This window comes from Panthera leo, chromosome E2 (genome assembly GCF_018350215.1).
Source record: "Panthera leo isolate Ple1 chromosome E2, P.leo_Ple1_pat1.1, whole genome shotgun sequence".
Taxonomy (NCBI): Eukaryota; Metazoa; Chordata; class Mammalia; order Carnivora; family Felidae; genus Panthera; species Panthera leo.
In genome coordinates this window covers 24,764,392-24,783,187 of record NC_056693.1, presented here as the reverse complement: position 1 = coordinate 24,783,187, position 18,796 = coordinate 24,764,392, and the positions used below count along the sequence as shown (strand labels likewise).

Genomic DNA, 18,796 nt, shown 5'->3' with positions numbered 1-18,796 from the left:
TATGGAGTGAGCCTGTTGGGGTCTCAGTCTGCTGTGTCGTGTTTCTGCAGGGGCCGGTTTGGCCAGGTCCACAGGTGCACAGAGAAGTCCACAGGCCTCTCACTGGCAGCTAAGATCATCAAAGTGAAGAGTGCCAAGGACCGGGTGAGGCATCTGCCCTGGACCAGCTGGTGCCTTGGGCCAAGTTCAGGGCTCCTATACTTCCTTATTGGCCCCTTGGCCCTACACTTCCCCAGCCCCCTGCATGCTGATCAGGAACCCTGCCACCTTCCCTGCCTCTTTTCCATGAGTCCCACACTCTGCCCAGCACATCACCTCATACCTTGGACAACAGGGTCCCTCTGGATTTCCAGGCTTCCTTCTTGGGCCTCTCAGGTTTCCTATCTGCGGAATGGTGGGTCTGTTGTAAGAACCTGGTTTGGGTGCTGAGTCGGAAACCTGATGTGAGAGTAGGAAATGAGGAAACAGGGTGGGCATGCACCTTGGAAGGGCCTGTGTCTTGGGAGGCACAGCTGGCTCATCTTCTTGACCCATTTCTTGGAAACTCCTCTCCCATCCGACTCCACAAGGAGGATGTGAAGAATGAGGTCTACATCATGAACCAGCTCAGCCACGTGAACCTGATCCAGCTCTATGATGCCTTTGAAAGCAAGAACAGCTTTACCCTCGTCATGGAATAGTGAGTGTCTCAGGAGGTGGAGCAGTGGCTTGTCTGTGGGCCCAGACTCAGGGCTGGGGCTTGGAGCCGTGGTTCTAGGCAAAGCTCTCCCTTTCCCCTCCCCTCTCTGGGACATCTAAGGAATATCATCACCTCCAATATGCAGCATGGAGGACAAAGTCATTTGTCATAAACCAGCAGTAAACCTGACTGACCTGTAGATGTATGTTGGTTTAGCATACACAATTTGTAATAATTTTGATTTAAGCATTAACAATTGGAAATTGGGAAATTTCACATTAAAACCCAGATATCTTGCTTTTCTTACAAATGTGAACAATCTAGTAATGTTGGACCTGCGTTTCAGCTGGAACTGGTGTGCTGGAGCTCCTACTTGCTGACTCTGTAGACAGGATCGCCAGTCTCCCATTTGACACAGTCCCCACCACTCCCAACCACCCCTGAAGCTGAGACCAGGGCCTCAGAGGCCATTTATTTTTGTGCTTGTGTTGCTATTTTCCTTATGGTAGGGTTTGTAATATCATGTCATGTCATGTCTCTACCAAGAGTGAAAAAGCAACATTGTAGCCAAACAAGTTTATAATCTTGGCACAGAGTCACCAGAGTGAGCCTGGATCATCAACATTGAAGACAATCCCCAGTATTCCCTTTGGCCCATCAGTTTCTTTTTACCACCTGCACTCTGAGCTAGCAATGGGCCAGAACAAAGATCTCCATAAAAACCCCAGATGGCAGTGGCCCTCCTTAATCCCTCCTTAATCATAACCCTCAGGCTTACGTGGGTTGGCCTCTTTTGAACCTTGGTGATATGAGTGGACAAGTCCTCTGGGAGCCTTGCTCAGGCCAGTGCCTACCTCTCTCTTTGCCCTGGCAGTGTGGATGGAGGTGAACTCTTTGACCGGATCACAGAGGAGAAGTACCAGCTGACTGAACTGGATGTGATCTTGTTCACCAAGCAGATCTGCGAGGGTGTGCATTACCTCCATCAGCACTATATCCTGCACTTGGACCTCAAGGTCAGGCTCCACCTGGGCATGTGGTGGGTGGGCCTCCAGGGTTCCTGAGCTTCTGCTGCTTTCTTACCTTAAAGAACTCTATCAACAGACCATCCTGGCTTCCATTTCTGGCTCTCTGCCATTTCCTAGCTCTGGAGTAAATGAGTCATGCTGCCTCTCTGAACCTCAGTTCTTCCACTATAAAATGTGGATAATTGTAACTCTTTAAGTGTTTTTTGAAGATTAAATGATACAGTGACCTTCTTTTCTTTAAAAATATCTTTAGAGAGAGGGAAACCAAGAAACAAACCATTAGCGATAGAGAAGAAAATGATGGTTACCAGATGGGTTAGGTGAGGGATGGGTTAGATGGGGGATAGGGATTAAGGAGGGCACTTGTGATGAGTACCAGGTGTTGTATGGAAGTGCTGAATCACTAAATTGTACACCTGAAATCTTATACTGTATGTTACCTAACTGGAATTTAAATAAAAACTTAAAAACATTTAAGATTAGTTTTAAAAAAATTAAAATAGGAACATATGCTGTGGTAACAAATATAGACAATATAGAAATGTATAAAATACACAGTAAAAGTTCTTCCCCTGCTAAGAGGTCTTCTCTATTAGCAGTTTGGCATGATACACAAATATATACAAAAGTGATCATGCTATATACATCTTGTTTTTAAACTTACCTTTTTTTCAGTTAACAGTACACTATAGACATCTTTTCTCATTCTCTTTAAGGGCCATGTGATATTCCAGTGAGTGAATGTGTTACACTCTCTTTTGTCTACTAGGATCGTCCTAGGAGTGTCATGCCTGGCTGGTAGTAAGCACTTGATACATGGCAGCCATTTCTGTGGTTTCCTACTCTGCTGGGCAAGCAGGAGGGTGTTTCTCAACAACTCCTTTCAGGAATTTCAGTGGCTCCCCACAGAAGGTGGGAAGTAGGTTGGCCAGAACTTTGTGGGTGCACATTGCTTCTTCTGACCATCTTTTCTGATTGACACCTGTAAAGTTGGACTTCTTAGAAAAATGGTAGCGATAGTAGGGAATTGACCTGTGGCTTCCCAGATCCCTACAGCTAATTCCAAGCCTTCTGGATTAGCTGCTCTGTGAGGTTGGCAGTTGGGGGAAGCACAGGCTTCAGCTCTGTGGTTCTGGGTCAAAGACCTGCCGTTGGGGCAACCCTGTGTCTCTGCAGCAGGAGTTGATTATTGCAAAGGCCCATTTCCCAGCCAAGAGTAGGGCTTGTGTTGGTTCAGTCCCTTCGTGGCCAAAAGATCTTGCCTAAGTTCCTTGATCATATTGATTGATCTTGCATAAGCTCATCAGTTGCAAAATGGGGAATAAGAGTATCTTCCTCTTAGGGGTGTTGCATGGATTAAAGCATGGAGAAAAAGCCCCAGAGCTGCTGTCCCATACAATAGCCATAAGCCAACATGTGGCTATTAAATACTTGGAATGTGGCTAGTGTGACTAAGGAACTGAATTTTAAATTTTATTATTTTTAATTTATTTAAATTTAAAAACTGTCAGTTTAGTTATTGGTAAACTTTTAAGTATATTTGGGATGACTTCACTATGTGAATTTCCTTTTCACCTATAAATTTTATGAAATTTCAATACAATTAATTCATGAAATCTAAATATATCTAAAATATTTCCGATGAAAATTTAGTATCTGAATTGAAATGTGCTGTAAATATAAAATACACATTAGATTTCTAAGTCTTAATATGAAAAAAGAATGAAAAATATCTCATTAATATTTTTCATATTGATAACCTATCAAAATGATGAAATATTGGACATACTGCATTAAATAAAATATATTATTGAAGTTGAGTTTTAGAAAATATTTTAAGATGAATGAAAATGAGAACACAACATACTAGAACTAGAACATACTAGGATGCATCTAAATCAGGAGGAAATTTGTACCTGCAAATATGGATATCACCTCAAATCAATAATTTAACATCCTACCTTAAGAAACTAGAAAAAGAAGGCAAGTTACACTCAAAGCAAGCAGAAGAAAGGAAATACTAAAGATTAGAGCAGAAATGAATGAAACAGAGAATAGATAAACAACAGAGAAGGGATGGGGGGGTGGGCTAAATGGGTAAGGGGCATTAAGGAATCTACTCCTGAAATCATTGTTGCACTATATGCTAACTAATTTGGATGTAAATTAAAAAAAGAAAAAACAACAAAGGAGAAAATCAGGGGCACCTGGGTGGCTCAATCAGTTAAGCATCCAACACTTGATTTTGGCTCAGGTCCTGATCTCAAGTTAGTGAGATAGAGCCCAGCATTGGGCTCCATGCTGACAGGGTGGAGCCTGCTTGGGATTCTCTCTTTCCTTCTCTTTCTGCTTCTCCCCTGCTTACATGCTCTCTCTCTCTCTCTCTAAATAAGTAAATAAACAAAAACCAATAGAGAAAATCAATGAAACCAAGAGCTGACTCTTTGAAAAGATCAATAAATTGTTAAATCTTTAGCTATATTGGCCAAGACAAAAGGAGAAAATAAATTACTAAAATCAGGATTGAAAGAGGGACATCACTAGTAGCTGTAGTGATGAAAACTAGAAAGAAAGAAGGATTATAAAGCAATAATGTCAAAAATTGTATGCCAGCAAGTTAGATAAAATGGAACAAATCCTAGGAAGACACAAACTACTGAAAACTGAAAAAAATAGAAAATCTGAATCAACCTGTAACAAGTAAAGAGATGGAATTAATATAAAAAATCACCCACAAAGAAAAGCCTAGGCCCAATTTAATTCTACCAATTTAAAGAAGATCTAATTTATGTGTTTTTCTAAATGTTCATTTGAGAGAGAGACAGAGAGAGAGAGAGAGAGAGAGAGAGTATAAGCAGGGGAAGGGCAGAGAGGGAGGGAGAAACAGAATCTGAAGCAGGCTCTAGGCTATCAGCACAGAGCCCGACACGGGGCTTGAACTCATAGACTGTGAGATCATGACCTGAGCTGAAGTAGGACACTTAACAGACTGAGCCACCCAGGTGTCCCTAAAGAAGATCTAATTTAAAGAAGAATTAATACCAGTTCTTCACAAACTCTTCCAAAAAATAGAAGATAAGGGAACACTTCCTAACTCATTTTATGAGGCCAGTCTCATCTTGAAACCAAACTGGACAAAGATATCACACACACAAAAAAACTATAGACCAATATCCCTTATGAATATATTCGCAAAAATCATCAGTAATATATTAGCAAACTGAATACAACAACATATAAAAAGGATTGTACACATGACAAAGTGGGATTTATCCTAAGAATGCAAGGTTGGCTTAACATATGAAAGTAATCAATGTAATATGCCACACCAATAGAATATAGGACAAAACCACATGATCATTTCAATAGATGTAGAAAAAGACTTAACAAAAACCAGACAACTTTTCATGATGAAAACACTGAATGAACTAGGTATAGAAGGGAACTTTCTCAGCTTGATAAAGGCCATCTATGGAAAACCCACAGCTAATATTACACTTAATGGTAAAAGGTTGAATGCTTTCCCCTTAAGATCAGGTACAAGACAAGGATGTCTGTTCTTGCCGCTGCTATTAAACATTGTACTTGAGGTTCTTACCAGGACAATTAGGCAAGAAAAGAGGTAGAAAGCATCCTGATTGGAAAGGCAGAAACAAAACTGTCTCTATTCACAGATGACATGATCTTGTGTATAGAAAATCCTAAGAAGGGTAGAGGGAAACTATTAGAACAAATATGCAGGTTCAGCAAAGTTAAAGGATATAAGACAAATGTATAAATATCAATTGTATTTCTATATACTAGCAATCAATAATCTGTAAATAAAATTAAGAAAAAGATTCCATTTACAATACAGTAGTCCTCCCCTTATCCCTGGTTTCATATCCCATGGTTTCAGTCACCTATGGTTGACCACAGTTCAGAAGCAGATGATCCTCCTTCTGACATACAGTTAGAAGGTCAATAGCTGCCTAACACTGCATCATAATGCCTATGTCATTCACCTCACTTCTTGTCATCACATAGGCATTTTATCGTCTCACTTCATTCCAAGAAGAAGGCTGAGTATAGTGCAATAAGATAGCTTGAGGGGGGGCACATTCACATAATTTTTATTAGCAGTACATTTTTATTTATTTTTTATTTTTTTAATTAAAAATTTTTAAATGTTTATTTATTTTTGACAGAGAGAGAGAGACAGAGCATGAGCGGGGGAGGGGCAGAGAGAGAGGGAGACCCAGAATCTGAAGCAGGCTCCAGGCTCTGAGCTCCAGCACAGAGTCCAACGTGGGGCTCGAACTCACAGACTGCGAGATCATGACCTGAGCCGAAGTCAGACGCTCAACTGACTGAGCCACCCAGGTGCCCCAGTAGTATTTTTATAATTGTTCTGTTTTATTATTAGTTGTTTTTATCTTACTGTGCCTAATTTATAAGTTAAATTGTATCATAGATATGTATATATAGGAAGGAACATAGCATATATAAGGTTTGGTACTATCTGTGGTCTCAGGCATCCATGGGGGGGTCTTAGAATGTATCCTCCGTGAATAAGAGGGACTACTGTAATATATAATCAAATAAAATAGTTAGGACTAAATTTAACAGGTGAAGTGCAAGATTTATTTTCTTAAAACCACAGAACATTATTAAAAGAATTTAAAGAAGACCTAATAAATGAAAGACATCCCATGGTCATGGGTTGAAAGACAATATTGTGAAGATGACAATACTCTCCAAATTGATCTATAGATTGAACACAATCTCTGTCAAAATTGCAGCTGGCTTCTTTGCAGAAATCAATGAACTGATCCTAAAACTGAGATGGAAATTCAAGGAATGCAGAATAGCAAAAACAATCTTGAAAAAGAAAAGCAAGCTGGAGGATACATATTTCCCAATTTCAAAATTTACAGCTAAGCCACAGAAATCAAAACAATGAGTTATGTGTATAAAGATGAATAGATAACCCAATGGCATACAACTGAGAGTTCAAAACCAAACCTTTATATATTTGGTCAATTGATTTTTTGATAACTGTGTCATGACAATTCAACGGGGAAAGAATAATCTTTTCAACAGATGGTGCTACGATCCCATGCGTGGTATCCATATGCAAAAGAATACACTCATATTGTAAACAAAAACTAACTCAAAATAGATTGCAGACTTAAATGTAAGACCTAAACTTATAAAATTCTTAGAAGAACACCTAGGAGTAAATCTTTGTGACCTCAGATTATTAGGTGATGATTTCTTAGATATGACTCAAAAGAAAAAGCTAGAAAAGAAAGATAAATTAGACTTTATCAAAATTAAAAACGTTTATGCTCCAAATGATATCATGAAAGTGAAATGACAGCCCATACAATGAGAGAAATATTTCCAAACAATAGATTTGATAAGGGACTTATATCTATAATATATAAAGAACTCTTACACACCAATAATTAAAAGACAAATTAAAATGGGCACAGGATTTGAACAGACATTTATCCAATAAAGATATGCAAATGGGCAATAAGCACATGAAAAGTTCTCAACATCATCAGTCACTAGAGAAACACAAATCAAAATTGCAGTGAGATACTATGTTATATTCATTAGACCAGCTAAAATAAAAAAAAAGTGACAGACAATAAGAAGTGTTGGCTATGATGTGGAGAAATTAGAACTCTCATACATTGCGGTAGGATTGTAAAATTGTGCATCCACTTTAGAAAACGGTTCGGCAGTTTTTAAAATGTTAAGTGTAGCATCACCATATGACCTAGTCATTTTAACTCTAGGTATGTATTCAAGAGAACTGAAAACATAAGTTGACACCAAAACTTGTACATAAATGTTCTTAGCAGCATTATGCATTATAGTTCCAAAGTGAAAGCAGCTTGAATATTCACTATCAGATGAATAGATACACAAATATGGTACATCCATACAATGGAATATTATTCAGCTATGAAAAAGAATGAGGTACTGATACATACTACAACATGGATGAACCTTGAGGACATTATGCTGAGTGAAAGAAGACAGATGTAAAAGGCCAGCATTTGTATGGTCATTTATATGAAGTGTCCAGAATAGGCAAAACCACAGAAACAGAAAACATGTTAGTTCTTGCCAAGATTTAGGGGTGAGGGAGATGGAGAGTGACTGCAGATGGGTATGAGGTTTTTTTTTTTTTTTGATGTGATAAAAATGTTCTAAAGTTGGATAGTAAGGACTATTACATAACTCTGTGAATGTACTAAAACCCAGGGAATTTTACACTTTAAAAATGGTGAATTTTATGATATCATCATTATTATTTATATTTATTATTTATACTCCAATAATGCTGCTATAAATATTAAGTTCACTTATTTAATTTTAATTTTTTAATGTGGCTGCTGGAAAAATTTTAAATTATATATGTAGCTCACATTATATTTCTATCGGACAGTGTTTTTCCAGACCTCATGAGGAAGACATGGAAACTTTAAATCTCCTGCTCCTATCTGAGGCATTCATTGCCTAATTCCATTGCACCAATAAAACCTTCTGTTGAGAGAAATAGTACCTGACATTTGCTTTGGAATCTGTACAGTGTTTTCATGCATATTATGTGATTCAATCCTCATACCTTCCCAGGAGGAAAGCAGGAAGTGGTTATTATTCCCATTTTACTGATGGAGACACTGAGGTTTCAGGAATGGGAACAGACTCACCTAAGGCCACAGACTCAGATAAAAGACCCCTTGGCCTCAGGCACTGGGCCTTGGGTCTTCAGGGCATTTCTACCGTACACCCCATGTGTGTACACCACCCTACCCCATCCAAATTTGTTTTGCATAAGCAGCAAGCATCATTCCAGGCCTCAGAGCTGATCTGAAGGACTTAAGAGGAGAAGCATCCCAAGACCACCATCTCTACCCTGTGGGTCACAGCTGTCACCATAACATGGCAGACTGACTGACATTGAGCAGCTCTGATCTCCTTGACTGGAATTCTGAAGCTTTGGTTCCCACCCCTGAGATTCTGATGTAATTGGTTGGGGTTGGGGCCTGGACACTGGGACTTTTGAGGGATCCTCTGATAATTATAATGTGCAGCTAGGCTTTGAAACCATGACCCTGATCCAACAGTCTCAACACAAGCAGCTTGTGGGTCAAGTCTGCATCACAGAAGTGTTCTGTTTGACACCTGCACTTGGGTATATGTTTAAATTTGAGTTGTCAGTATTTAAAATCATGGATTTTTCACATAAAAATATGTATTCTGGCTTCTCTTGAGGACTGGGGAAGTTTGGCAACTGGGCCTGCGTTCCTTCATTGTGACTGGTGGCTGGAGCTGCTTTTCACAGGGCAGGAGGCCACCAGTTCTCCACAGTCCACACAGTTCTTTAGTGTCTCACACCAGCCCACTTTGTTTTCATGATCTATATATCCCTGTAGGGCTGCCCTAGGCCATTTATTGTCTTGGAGGCTGGGAAACTGAGGTCTGTTGACATAAGCATGGGAGTTGACACCTTCTTAGCTGTTGGCTGAGCTAAGCAGACATCTGTTTCTTTTCCAGCCGGAGAACATACTGTGTGTCAATCAGACAGGACATCAAATTAAGATCATTGACTTTGGGCTGGCCAGAAGGTAAGGGGGTTGTGGTTTGGCACTTTGACAGAACTCCTTGGGAACTGCTTGTGGCTCTCTTGGATATGGTTACGGTTCAGATAATTTTTGAGTTTTGGGACTGACACAGAAAACTTTTTCACTGAGAGGCTGGTGGCCTTCAGTTGTACAGATAGGCCTTGTTACTACCCCAGGGGTGGCTTCATGCAGACTTTGCATGACTCTGCTTCTCCTTAAAAGGCTGTGGGATTAATTGTACTTCAAACCCCAGTGTGAGCAGAAAGGGTGGGACGGTTCAAGGAGTGCCACTGGGTGGGTGTCCTCAGATCAGTTCTATTCATCCCCCAGGCCTGGGGCCAAGATGTGCTGAGCTATGTGAGGGATCTAGCACCTTCCCTGTCAGGAAGTGAGTGGTTTAAATAGGAAGGTGCATATGTAACAGTGTAGGGTGATGTTGGGGTATGTGGTTTGGGGCCACTCAAGACTGGTTAAATCTTGGTAAAGTGATGATAACATGAAATACTTGCTGACACGGGCAGTTAGGAAGGTTAAATGAAATAATACATAGAGAGTGCAGACCCATCTTATGAAGGTGGTTAGGTTCTCAAGTTTGAGGACATAAACATCATATATAATTTAAAAAATATCTTAAAGTCCCTTAAAATGCCCAAACCCTGGTGAAGGACAGTATGTCCATAGTTTTACAAACCTGTCCAGAACTATGTATGATGAATGCCGTGCCTCTGCAGGGTTCTGGTCCCTGGCATGCACACCCAGTGGTGCAGGTTTTTAGCAATGGTAGTAACAGACCCTTCATATTGGGGAGGGAATGTCCCCCAAACCTTCAAGCATCCCTAGTCTACAAACATGGCAACAGTTGTATGCCCATCCTCCAAGACTCCTCCAGAATTCTATTTCACCAAGAATGACATTTCTCTGGGAATCACATATTTTCTAGGTAGGTCTTCACACCACAGCTGAATTTTCTTTAAATTTAAACTCTTTAAAATTTCTCTCACCCTGATGGTCATTTTCCACAAAGAAGTTGTTTTTGCCATTTTATAGGCCTAATGGTATCTTCCGCTCCATCCACAAGGGGAAGAAAGCTCGTCCCAGTGGAGACAGCCACTTGCCTGAGCTCAGCCTCTGATGTCCAGAACTGCCTCCCACAAATAGCATTCAAAACCATAGTGGCAATCTCCCTGGGTCAAGTGGTAAATTTACCTCTTTTCAGGGGTCAAAGATGCATTTTCAGTGCCCCCATGATGGATGGGAGGCCACAGGTAATGTCATGAGAGTAACAGTAGAGGGAAGTTCATATCGTCCTACTGTACCAAATGTACAGTACTGCTTTTCATGAACAGTGCCAAATCCCCCAACCCAAATGCTTCAAAATCACATTCAATTCATAATGTAAATAATTGTTTAATATTTTTGCAAATAATGTCTTATAAAGTTGGGATGCATCCTATACACTTGTGTGTCTTATACACTAGAGCAATGTCTCTGAATCTATTTTTTATTATCACTGCCTGGCTTCCAAAGGGACTTTTTAGACATTTCTCTCCTAATCGCCAGGCCCCTCCTCATGAAATTTAATGCTACAATTGTCCTTTGTATCTTTTTATGTTCTGTGGCCCTTTGGAAATCCAGAAACCATTGTAATAGCTAAGACTTTTTGCCCTTCCAAGAACCGGTGTTCACCCCCTTGGGGCAATATTGTCTTCATCAGGAATGTATACCCTCCCAGATGTGTATGTAGTACCCTCACAAATGCCAGATGTCCAATTGCCAAATGAGTATTTACAGTGACAAACTGTGAATTCAGAGCAAAAATTAACCAGCTGAGGCTCCTGGGTTCTGGGAAGGCTTCTCTGAGCAGCTAAAAAGGAGCGATGGACAAGGTGTTGTTATCTGTGGGCAGTAGGATACTGGTAAATGTTTAACAATCAGTTGTAGGGGTGGGCGGGATGGGAATGGGGTTTGATTTGTAACCTTTGCTAATTTTGGCTGACTTCAAACTACTAACATGACATCACTGAATACAGAGTTGGGAGGAGATGTACACAATTGACTCTCATGCACCCATGAGAAGTGGCTCCAGCACAACACTGGAGCGTGTTGGGGGTGAGGGTGAGGGTGGTTGGGGGGGATGGGAGGGTGAGGGGCTGGGGTGGTGTCAGTATAGGATGTACACTGCACATGTGCAGGGTTTCTCGGGGAAGGTAGGAGCTGGGGTGGGGATGGGGGAGGGAGATATAGTGAAGATGAGGGCATTAATAGGGAGTCCTGAATGTCATGGCTAAGAAGCTGGAACATTATACTATAGGCCACTGAGTGTTGCCTGCTGGAGAGGTGAAAAAGGCTGTAGGTCAACTTACCAAACATCAGTTAGTCAAAATCTGAGTCATCCATCCCAAACTGTCTGATAAATTCATTAACATGGTCAAAGGCATTGATGACAATAATTTTTGCTGATGAACCAGAGGCAGAGGGCAAGTTCAAGAAAATAAACATGCAGAGCCACATTTAAGAGAAGGCCACCCACATAAAACTGCTGGGCACTGGGGAAGTGCAGGTGTCTGGAACACGTGGTACTCAGGAAACCGCACTCAGCAGAGCTGTGCTGACAGAGTCACAGGCTCTGGCTATGAGGCAAAAGGAAAACATCGAAAACATCCTCAACAGTCCAGCAAACTGGCCATTGGGTGAAAGGATCATTTGGCAAATTGGGTTTTGCCAAATTGGCCTGCTTCCTCGGAAGCAGGAACAATCTGTGGGGGAATGTGCAGGTGGAGCATATTTTATATGTCACAGGAATTAAATGTTTATAAAGAGGGAGGAAAAGCCAATTTTTTCCTGTAATACAAACCATCGAAAGTAAAGTTGTATTTCTGGGTGGAGCTATTAGAAGGTACTGAGATTGTCAGTGGGGTTATGGTCATGTAGGGGGCACATACGGATGTTCAGAGGCTGTGACATCCAGCAAGAGGGACCAACATTACCCCAGGTTGGGCAGTGAGAGCCATTGGTGGGTCTAAGTAGGGTCATGTCAAGGGTCAAGGATAGGGACAGGATGGGAAGTTTACTCTTGGTCTCCAGAATGTTGCTCCAATGCTCAGACTGGAATCCAAGCCTATTTCATCAGATCTTTTGGCAGGGAAAGAAGATGCCCACCCCAAACCTTGTGACGCTGCAACTTCATAGGTGACCCTATGGTCACAGAGGGCCTTATGCTAGGAATTTGGCGAGGGGGTCTTGGTGGATATTTTGACATTTAGGCTTAGTTACTGCCACAGTACTGCTGTTTAACAAATGATTCAAAACTGCAGAGGCTTAAAACAATAATTTATTCTCATCCACACTGGTGTGAATCACCAGTGGTGGTGGGGGGTGGTGGTGCATGATATTCTGGACCTAACTCACAGCAGCTCATGACAAGGAACCTGTAAACAGTTGTCAAAACACACCATTAATTAAAAAGTCCTCTGTTTCTGAATTTGACCACTTTTGGTACCATACCTAAGTGGAACTATATAGTATTTGGTTTTTTTGCAAATGACTTCTTTCACTTAGCATAATGTCCTGGAGGTTCACCCATGTTGTAGCATGTGTCAGAATAGCCTTGCATTTTAAGAATGAATAATATTCCACTATATTATTACCTACCACATTATTATTATGTATTTTTATCTACCACATTTTACTTATGCAGTCATCCATTGATAGACACTTACTTGGGTTACTTCCTCCATTTGGCTATTGTGAATAATGCTGCTATGAACACAGGTATATAAATATCTCCTCATGATTCTGCTTTCAATTTTTTTGGATATATACCCAGAAGCGAGATTGCTGGATCATATGGTAGTTCTACTTTTAATTTTTTGAGGAACTGCCATACTGTTCTCCACAGCAACTGCACTATTTTACATTCCCACCAGCAAGGGTTCTAACTTCCCCACACCCTAGCCAACTCTTGCTATTTTCTGATCTTTTGTTTGTTTGGTTGTTTTATAGTAGCAATGATGTGCAGTGGTATCTCATTGTGGTTTTGATTTGCATTTTCCTGATGATTTGTGATATTGAACATATTTGCTTTTTCTAATTCTTACTGTCATCTCTCCAACAATAATGGTCACACTACCAGACGGACCTCCACAGAGAGCTGCTATCCAATTTGTTTGTGTTTGCTCATGTGGTTGCATGCCAAATAAGATACACTGATCTTCTCTCCTTTTGACATTGTAACTGCTAGGAGGAAGAGGACTATGGTTTTCTGATTCTCCCTAGTGACTTAGGAAAGTCTAAAGTTGGGGCCTGGGGGTATGATGATTATCCAGAAAACCACACGTGGTGGGATGTGAGGTCCAGACAACATGGCAGACAGGAAGGGTTGGGAATGTCTAGCTCTGACCAGGAATTAGTCCCAGGAATTCTCTCAGGGCTCACTCCCATGGTCCTCTGCATCCTGTTGTCCCCAGGTACAAGCCTCGGGAGAAGCTTAAGGTGAACTTCGGCACTCCAGAGTTCCTGGCCCCAGAAGTCGTCAACTACGAATTTGTGTCCTTCCCTACAGACATGTGGAGTGTGGGGGTCATTACCTACATGCTGTGAGTGCCCAAGAGCCTGGCTCCTAGTGAGAATAGGGGCCATCTGTTTTAGTTTGGGATCCTTAGAAGCAGAGAAAATTTGAGGGTGGAGTCATTTATTTGAGAGCTGTTCCCAGGAAATGCCAACAGAGGAGTAAGGGAGTGAGATGGGAGAAGACACCAGTAAAGCATGTGTTATTGAGCACTTACCACTGTAGGCAACTGGAGTTGAATACTATCGGGGAAGTCTGGGATCCATCGTGGAACAGCCCCCTCACAGTTATTCTGAGGGGGGAGGGTGTAAGGGTGTTTATACACCAACTCTTACCAGTTATTGCTTGTGAGCTGGTCCTGAGAGCATTGGTTCCTTGAAACTTCTGGGTGGATAAAGCAGCTTCCACCAGAGAAGAAGCTCTCCAGCAAGGAAATGCATGTGCTATAGTACAAGTGGGGCTGGAGTGCACCAGAGCGGTAAGGAGAGGAGATGGACAGGGCAGAACACTGTCTGATGTATCATCTAACTTGTCCCTCCTGTCCTGTGCTTCCTGTTTTCTATGGACTGAGGAAGCAGAGTTAGCATGGACTGAGAGGAGATATGTACACAGATTAAGCATCCTTGTCTCTCTGTGAATTCCCTTGGTTATTTCCTCAGAGGTCCAATCAAGTCATGCTTTGCTCCCAGATTTGTCATTATGGCATAATTGCTACCTTGTGTCCCCACACTTTGTATGTGTGTACCTCACCAGGTGGGGGAAGTCTGAGGCCCGAGGCCAGCCAATTAGAGTGTCCTATCTCTCTACCCTCACTCTAGAGGGACCTAATGAAGCCAGTTTTCCTTTGGCCCCTGAGGCCTAGAGTAATATTTAAATGAACCAGGCTGTATCAGAGACATATTAGGATATTTTTAAATTAAGTTAACATCTATTTCATAAATGGACATATTGGATTGGGTCTCAATTTATTCTTAGGCTTCAGGCTAAGGGGAAAATAGGTAAGCATGACTGAGGATTTATTCAAATACTCTTCATGCCTCTAAATTTTTAGTCCTGCCACTTCCTCCCCTAACAGAACACACTGGACTATCTCCTGTTGAGAAGTAATAGGGGTACTTTTCTTTTGAATTCTGGTTAGAGCTGCTTGTACCTTGTAAGACCTCTATCCCGTCATTGCATGTTGGCAGATATGGCTTCTACATACTGACAGTCCTTTTTCTCCTCTGTAGACTCAGTGGTTTATCCCCATTTCTAGGGGAAACAGATGCAGAGACCATGAATTTCATTGTGAACTGTAGCTGGGAGTTTGATGCTGACACCTTTGAAGGGCTGTCAGAAGAGGCCAAGGACTTTGTTTCCCGCCTGCTGGTCAAAGAGAAGAGGTACCGTTAATTGCTTGTCATTCAGAAACCATTCTGATGGTGACCATCCATCTGGGTGCTGTGAAGATCAGGCTGGTGCTATGCTTTCTCTGGACCAGTTCTGTCCAAGATTTCTTAGTCTGCTATGGCTTTGGAACAAAAAAGGTAACAGGGAAAGAGATGAAGGAAATAAAAAAATAAACAACAGGAGCATAAAATCTAGATAGAGTTTTAAAAAGGACCACATATATAAATTAGTCCTCGGTAAGTTATCAAGTAATCACTTTAATAGATTAATGTTGAAAAAAGGTTGAGATATGCAGATGTTATTCCCCAGAATAAGAGCCAGAAAACCTCATTTGTTGATAATGAAGACCTACTTAGTTTTCAGCAGGCATATCAAAGTCATGGGTTGAACCATGGAGTTTTCTGATACTCAGAGACTCAGACATAAAGAAATAATGGCAAATGACCCAGGGTGAGGCCCAAGAGTCTGAGCTCTGAGACAGCCCATAGTTCCCTGGCCTTTACTATTTTGTTCTTCTGATTGTGAAAAGTTATGAGAGGTAAAATATTTCTAATTCAAATGAACAAAAAGGACATCATTCTCTGGAAGGAGAGACAAGCTTTTTTCAAGACTTATGTTCTTTTTCTTCTTAAGAGCAATTCCAGGCCCACCTGGCCTTCCTACTTCCTGCCTCAATTTCCCAGCTCTTTCTGGAGGAGGTGATTAATCACTGTGATACATTCCCTCTGTAGAAGGCAGGGAACATTTTTGTTGATGACTTTCTTTTACTTTTAAGGAAGGGAATTTTAGACATGAGGAGTTCCTTTTTAGTTTGTGGCATGAATCTGCTTGAATGATTAATCGATTCACTGATTAACACTTCCTACCCAGCTGAACCAATTTCTGGAAAACCAGAAAAGGCAACCCTAACTAAAAGTTTCAACCTCTGTTTGATTTCACAGCTGCAGAATGAGTGCCACGCAGTGCCTGAAACATGAGTGGTTGAATAATTTGCCTGCCAAAGCTTCAAAATCCAAAGTTTGCCTCAAATCCCAATTATTACTGCAGAAATACATGGCTCAGAGGAAATGGAAGGTATCTGTTTTGTTTGTTTTTTTTAAGGTAGCATTTGTCTTTTTAATGTGTCTTTTGAAAGAAATGTTGCTAAGTTTTAACTTACATTTTCATTCTAAATAGATTATTTGGGAGGGAAAAAAAAGTCTCTTATATCAAAACCTGTGATCTTGATTAAAGAATGCCACAGACCAAAACCAACTGGTATAAAGGTGGCATTTAGTTCATACTTATATGGACAATTGAAAGGACAGAATAAAGTTTGAGCATATGTTCTCAGTAACAGTAGTAGGGAAGTGCTTGGAACTTACTGCCTGAAGCTTGAGATCTGACTCCTCCACATTTCAGAAAGAGGGGCTGGGAAAGCCCTATTAGGTTTTAAAAGCTTCATAATTTTGTTTACAACAGAACCCTTTGGTATCATGGATATAAAAAGAAAAATTGCCTTCCAGGAAAAATGGCTTTCCAACATTTTGTTATCAACTCAGATCCTCACTAAAAAACAAAAATAAAAGCCTTTACCTAGAGAGCCAGTATATAAAAATATGTATACATACACACACATATGAAACAAAAACATCCAGCCTTTGCTAAACAGAGTGAAATACACTCTGATATTTTCTGTTCTATGGTATTTGGTTTCATTAAAAAAAAGTGCTGTTCATAACCCACCAATTTGACTTCATGACCCACTGGTGGGTTTTTTTTTTAATATATGAAATTTATTGTCAAATTGGTTTCCATACAATACCCAGTGCTCATCCCAGAAGATGCCCTCTTCAATGCCCATCACCTCCCCTCCCCTCCCTCCCACCCCCTATCAACCCTCAGTTTGTTCTCAGTTTTTAAGTGTCTCTTATGCTTTGGCTCTCTCCCACTCTAACCTCTTTTTTTTTTTTTCTTCCCCTCCCCCATGGGTTTCTGTTAAGTTTCTCAGGATCCACATAAGAGTGAAAACATATGGTATCTGTCTTTCTCTGTATGGCTTATTTCACTTAGCATCACACTCTCCAGTTCACTGGTGAATTTTGAATCACAATTTGAAAAATCCCATTCCAGTGGGCTCCATTTTTCACAAGAAGAGGGTATATTTTCTCACTTCATAACTTGCTCCCAAAAGCTCCAGAGTCATGGGGCTGTTCTACTGGAATTTTGCCACCAACTTGTTTTCCCCATTAGATTCTCAGTTTTGAACAAACCCAAGTGGCTAAACTTGTTTAAGTCCTTTTATTTCTTCTTAAAACAATTGGTCTAAAAATATACTTTTTATCCTTTTCTCCCCCTCTTTAACACCAAGAAACATTTCTACGTGGTGACTGCTGCCAACAGGCTAAGGAAATTTCCAACTTGTCCCTAATTCTCAACTCGGCTGCTCCCATGGGCCCAGAAGTTATGGACTGGTGGTGAAGTGAGACTCAAGATTTTTAATAATCCAGTCTTGTAATGATATTGATTTCATCTTTTTTTGTAAAGAAAGGTTATGGCTGTTGCCTTCCTTGTGGGTGAAAAGTGGCTGTAAGAAAAGTGACCCGACCTTTTTTTTTCTGCCTTGTAAGATCATACTAAGTTGAAATGCTGTGTTTACTTCTCAAGTACACCTACTTTTGGTGATAAGTGTAGGCATGCTTTAGGTAGGTAGGAAAGCTTCTACTTTGTATATGTCAAATTTAAAGTCTAAGCTTACTCTGATTAGAGAACTCAGTAGACTGTTACACAGGGGTATGTTATGCAGCATTATCTCCTCCAGTACAAAGAATTCCTAGAATTTTGATTTGCTCAAGTGTGAGCTGACATTTTATTGTACTACCCTGTTCTTGTGGAAAGCAATGTAGATTTAGGGGTAGTGATCCTCAAATTTGTTTTAACTTGTGCTCTGTTTTGGGAATCAAACCATGCATCCTTTAATATTCTTTGAAACTTCAAAATATACCATATCACCTGTCATGGCTAAATCAGAACAATGATCATTTTGAATGTGCTTTTTAAATCCATACACATCTCCACCCTCTCCTAAGTGGTCCTATTCTGGCACTGGTAGTCTCACTTCTGAACTCCCTTCCTCAGTTATGGATTTATGGTCTAGGAAGTCTGGACACTGATATGCAATATGTAAAAGAGATATAAGAGTGTAAAATGATTTTCAGTCTTCTGAGAGAAACACAGAATGATACATCATGAGACAATAAACTGCTGTTCTACTGCTTTATGGATATACCACTTTTAATGTTGTCATTTAACTAACTTATAAAATGATTAACAAGAAGTACTTTATTATTTGAAAGTAAAGAATGCTTTTAATTTCCTCACTTATAACCTGATTTTTGTGCTATTCCCATGAACTTCTCAAGTCAGCAGTTTTTGTTCTGTTTTTTTTTTTTTAAGTTTATGTATTTATTTTGAGAGAGAGAGAGAGAGAGTGAGAGAGAGAGAGAGTGCCTTGGAGGGGCAGAAAGAG

General features: G+C 40.5%; 1 protein-coding gene across 1 annotated transcript in view; it reads left to right on the top strand.

The window, feature by feature from the left end:
* MYLK3 (myosin light chain kinase 3) overlaps positions 1–18,514 on the top strand; it is a 33,938-nt gene extending 15,424 nt beyond the window's left edge. The window contains exons 6-13 of the mRNA XM_042920396.1: positions 51–144; positions 570–679; positions 1,554–1,695; positions 9,265–9,335; positions 13,799–13,927; positions 15,129–15,281; positions 16,230–16,362; positions 17,639–18,514. Of these exons, the coding sequence (XP_042776330.1) occupies positions 51–144; positions 570–679; positions 1,554–1,695; positions 9,265–9,335; positions 13,799–13,927; positions 15,129–15,281; positions 16,230–16,362; positions 17,639–17,698 (892 nt within the window). The 3' untranslated portion in view covers positions 17,699–18,514. The remainder of the gene's footprint in view (positions 1–50; positions 145–569; positions 680–1,553; positions 1,696–9,264; positions 9,336–13,798; positions 13,928–15,128; positions 15,282–16,229; positions 16,363–17,638) is intronic.
* The last annotated feature ends 282 nt before the right edge of the window (positions 18,515–18,796 follow it).